Genomic DNA, 5273 nt, shown 5'->3' with positions numbered 1-5273 from the left:
TAGTTAAAACATTATACACAGTCCTGAAACAGACCGTGAGCAATGGAAGGATTTAACATATCCTCAGAAATCATTCAGTCTGTGAACAGAAACTTGGATGCAGGAAATTGCTCTGTAATTTCATTTAAAATTAGCTGCCTTAACTTAATCTACTCATGAACCTAAGTCATTGTTATTAAATAAATAAATCCAAATCACTAGGGCTACTCAACATGCAACAGACTGCATGAAGTCTGTATGAGAAGCAGTACAATTGGAAATCAATGCTTATAATCGGGAATCTTACTTGAAACCACCATTTGTTCCTCTTTGTCTTTTTGTATATGCCATCTTAATAGGTATGGCATGTCCATTCTGATTATACCTCGTGTTCATCCCTCGTGTTTAGCTGCACTGGTGGCTGCTTCTCTTTCGGTGCAGCCTAGAGTCCAACAAGTGAATTTGTTTTACTTCATAGAGCTTGTATTTTGAGTCCTATCATACCAGGCACAACCTTGAACTATGGTAAAATCCTTCCAGACACTTTTATAACCTTTAATAGCAAGTAACAGACAGAAATTGGTTTAATTTCTATCATTAAAAAAAAAAAAGAGATTGAAATCTAAGTGGTCAACAATAGGGAAATGGTTAAAAAAAATCTTTGGCGGTGCCTTGGTGGCTCAGTCAGTTAAATATCTCACTCTTGATTTTAGCTCCAGCCTTGATCTCAAGGCCATGAGTTCAAGCCCCACATTTGGGGGGGAAAAAAAATCTTTGTAGGTTCATACAATGTAACATTATACAGTCACCAAAATATTATGTTTTTAAGAATTTTAAATGATATAGTTCTTTCAGGAGATAAGCTAGGAGTGATATCTTTATTTGCATTTCGTTTCTGTATGATTTTTTATTTTTATTTTTTGTTTATTTTCTGATCTTTTTGCAACTTTTCTGAGAATCAAGAAAACCTATTATAAAAAGATGAGAATTAAGATATTTAAAAATTGAAATATATATTAACAAGGATTCATGAAAAATGGCAAATCATGTATAAACAATTATTCAATAACATTTAATGTGTACTTTCTTTGATTTTACAAAAAGGAATGTATAGTCAAGAAAATGAATGACAAAGCCATTCTAATTTGCATTCCCAAATGCATTCCCTGAACAGATGAGTAAGGTATTTCTGGCAATTTCATGGCAGTTCATGTAAGGCCTGGAAAATTCTTTCATGTAGAGCCTCCAATTCTGGACTTGCAAAGCTTCAGTGTGGATAGTAAGAATGGCAAAGATCACATCTACTACATCTCAAACAGGAAGCGAAATATAAGAATTCTATCTTATTATATGTTCTTTGGTTCAAATAATTGATAAAAGACCCTGCAATTGGTCCATGTGGTTGATTATGTTGTGATCATAAATATGATCGCCACGTGTTTTGCAAAACAGTAAGCAGTAAATATAATAATTCTATGGATGTGATTCTAAAAATAGTTTATACCTACACGAATCTTTTTGGAAAATTTTACCAAATAGAATCAACTTCAGTGCTTTTCTGAACCAAGGATAGAAAAAAGCATAAACCATTGGATTGAACGTAGAGTTCAAGTACCCAAACCAAATCAATGCATCATTCAATGTGGGTGGAATGCTATAGTCCAGGAAAGGATCCGTGACCATGCAGACAAAGAAAGGACACCAGCATATTAGGAAAACTCCCATCACAATCCCTAAAGTCTTTGCAGCTTTCCTTTCTTTGCTTTGTAACATTCCATTTTTTTCTTCCAATCCAATTTGAAACTTCTGATTTGCATCATGAATTGATTTTGCCTGTCTCTGAGCTATGAAATATATTCTGGAATAGACACACAACATAATAGATCCAGGTATATAGAAAGAAGTCATAAAGGCCAGTACCCCAGATGTTTTGCTAAAGAAGACGGAGCAACCCCCTATGCAGTGAATGTATTTATAATACATCTCTTCAGCTCCTTTGAAGTTTAGCTCCAGAAAAATCATTCCAAATGCAAAAAGAGCAGGAACACTCCAACTAATGAAGATCATCGCAAAAATAACCAAGATACTGATTTTGGCTTTGTATCTCAATGGATCACACACAGCATAGTAGCGGTCAATGGAAATGAAGGACAAGTGGAAAATGGATGCTGAACTCAGCATAATGTCAGTGCTGGTGTGAATTTTACAGAAGACTTCTCCAAAGTACCAGCCATGCTCAACAGATCTGACCATGCTATAGGGCATGACCAGGCACCCCAGCAGAAAGTCCACAGTGGCCATGGAATGAATGAGCCAATTAGTTGGGGTATGAAGTTGCTTGAAGTGTGATATGGAAATAATGACTATCAGATTGCCAATGAGTGTGGTCAGAATTATGAGCACCATTAAACTATACAGGGAAGCACGGACATCATTCGACCTGCTGCTTTTCACACAGGAAATATTAATTGTATTGTGGCAAAAAGACATTGTTCCTGAGGGTTTTCTACCAGTTTATTTCTTCCTTTGTGTATTGAGGAATCTTTCTTTGAAATCCATAATCAGGTTTGGGTTCCTTCTTTTACTTCCATATACCTATTCCAGAAATTTGGGAGGAAAAAAAAAAAAAGAGAGGGAGAGAATCATTGAAAACTTGATTCTTTTCACTTCTAGCATACTCACTATTACTTCTTGCTGAAAAATCCTTATTTTAGAAAGAGCTTTTATTCCTAAGTTTAGTTCCATAGTTCAGTTCAATAACTTTTTTTTAACATCTCCTCATTGGATAATGGTGCTAGAAATGAAAAGTTGAATTATTAGATTGAAATACATGAAACTGACACATTTTTGGCCAGAGAAGGTCAGATGATGAATTTTTCATATGCTTCAATCTATGGAAATAGTCTTTGTGCAAAGTCTTGTGGGGAAAGTTTATATTCTAAAGGGTACATATAAATTGCCAGAAATTTTAGAATTCAAATATGTTCAAGAGGAAAAGTGAAATATTTTAAATGCATCTCTTGTACACAATAATATCTGCTAGTGCATGCTTTTGTACTTGATAACATATAAGATATTTCTTATTTTCTAATTAACTATAATGGAAAGAAGCTTACATACATTTATTTCTAGTTTGCAAAGCACTTATACATATATTCCAAGCATTACTTCATTTAACATTTTTGCATTTACAATGTAAACATTATTCCTTATAAGAAAGATATGACATGTTTTGTTAGTGTAATTATACTGGCAAGAATTTGAGCTTTCGTTCATGAAACCACTGAAGGTAGAATATGACCTGAGGTCTCAATTACTAGTATAGTTTCTTTTTTGTTAATCCACATTTTTTTCCCACAGCAGAAAGGATCAATTCAGATAAATTATTTTCATTAAACTTTGAACTGTCATATAAGAATAAAAGATCTAAAGAAAAAAAAGAACAAAAGATCTCTTGAAAAGTGATATCTATTAATAAAGTGTGATATTGTGGTCTCAGTTATTAAGGATTTTAAATACACAGACCAAAGTCTGTGGTAAAGACATGATGTGGCACAGTGAAAAGATGGCTGAGGTGAGAACCCAGGGAACCCGAGCTTCAGTGTGTGCTGTGGGCATGGCACTGGAGCTCTTTTTTTTTTTTTTTTTTTCCTTAAAGCTCTGAAGCCCATTAAATTTTTTTTTCATTCATTCCCAATTTTAAAACCAAAGTAAAATCTGGTTAAAACAGAGATGGTACCTTCTTCTTCCTCATGCCCATTGAAGAACCCAAGGCTCCATGAGAGCTAGTTTAAAAATATCCCCTTTGGGGGCGCCTGGGTGACATAGTCAGTTAAGTGTGAGCCTCTTGATTTAAGCTCAGGTCAGGATCTCAGGATCATGAGTTTGAGACCCTCCCCCCCAACCCAAGTCTGTTTCTCTCCTTCTTTCTCTTCCTCTGTCCCTCCCACCACTGGAGTGTACACTCTCTTTCTTTGTCTCTCTAAAAATAAGTAAATAAATCTTTTTTAAAAATCCCCTCTGTTGGGGCACCTGGGTGGCTCAGTGGGTTAAAGCCTCTGCCTTCTGCTCAGGTCGTGATCCCAGGGTCCTGGGATCAAGCCCTGCATTGGGCTCTCTGCTCAGCGGGGAGCCTGCTTCCTTCTCTCTCTGCCTGCCTTTCTGCCTACTTGTGATCTCTGTCTGTCAAATAAATAAATAAAATTAAAAAAAAATTTTTTTAAATCTCCTCTGTTTGTATATGATTCTGTAATTCTCAACTAAATTCTGGAATTTTCAATATATTTTGAAATATATATATGTATATGTGTATATATATGGTATGTATAAATATATATGTATGTTAGAGTGTATATGAAGAGAAGGAGAGAGAATTTGGAAGAAGAATGTGAATTTCTGGCACTCAATAACAACCTGCACTGTTGAAATGCTAGAAAATAGCAACAAGACTTAGAATATTCTCAGAATCTGCCTTCCTTTTCATTTCCTCCCATTGCCTCTGAGCTGACAGTTTAGATCAAGACTACATAAAAATTTAAATGTACCCATAACTGGAACTGGAGGAATAAAAATAAATAAAATATCTAGCTATGAAAATGCATATTTTAATAAATTTAAAATACCTCTCCTCCAATCCCTTCAAATATGTAGTACTCTTCCATAAAAACAAGTTCTTCAAAAAGAATTATTTTTAATTTCACATCTTCAGAAGATCCCCTTTTACTTCCACTTTACGAGAAAGGAAAACAAAACAAAATCTCTTTGAAAGAGTCATTTACTCTCTTTGTCTTTCATTCATCTACTAGCCTTTTGAATACGCTCTTAGCTCTAATAGACTTTTGTCAACACTCTACCAAAACAGTTTTTTTTTTTCAGCTAAGACAGTAGAAGAGATGGTTTATTGTACATGTGTTACATTCAGCCACAAATGAAAAGAGAATTAGTCCAGAAAGTCACAGGTCCAGGGCAAAGAACCAAAAGGGACTGTTTTGGCATGAGTGGCATGCGTCTCTCAAAGGTGGTCATTGTGATCAGATGGCAATGGATGTTCTGAATCCACTGAATCAAGTTCTAGACAATAGGCATGCAGTCCACAAATTGGTACCAGTGTCATTGGCTTCTGGCTTGCTTTATTTCTGCTCCTGTGGCTTCCACAGGTGTACAAGCCAGAGCTTTACTTGGTCCTCTGCTCCGTCTTCCTTCTTTTTTTTTTTTTTTAAAGATTTTATTTATTCATTTGACAGACAGAGATCACAAGTAGGCAGAGAGGCAGGCAGAGAGAGAGAAGGGAGGAA

General features: G+C 35.3%; 1 protein-coding gene across 1 annotated transcript; it reads right to left on the bottom strand.

The window, feature by feature from the left end:
* Positions 1 to 1452: 1452 nt before the first annotated feature.
* Positions 1453 to 2469, bottom strand: LOC308344987 (trace amine-associated receptor 1; the record flags this gene model as incomplete). The annotated part of the gene is made up of 1 exon (XM_080806875.1): positions 1453 to 2469. The coding sequence occupies one exon, from the start codon at positions 2467 to 2469 to the stop codon at positions 1453 to 1455; it is 1017 nt and encodes a 338-aa protein (XP_080663001.1).
* Between the last annotated feature and the right edge of the window lie 2804 nt (positions 2470 to 5273).

The sequence above is a fragment of the Martes martes genome (assembly GCF_963455335.1).
Source record: "Martes martes genome assembly, chromosome: 6".
In the NCBI taxonomy this organism is placed as follows: Eukaryota; Metazoa; Chordata; class Mammalia; order Carnivora; family Mustelidae; genus Martes; species Martes martes.
This window is presented reverse-complemented; position numbering and strand designations above follow the sequence as displayed.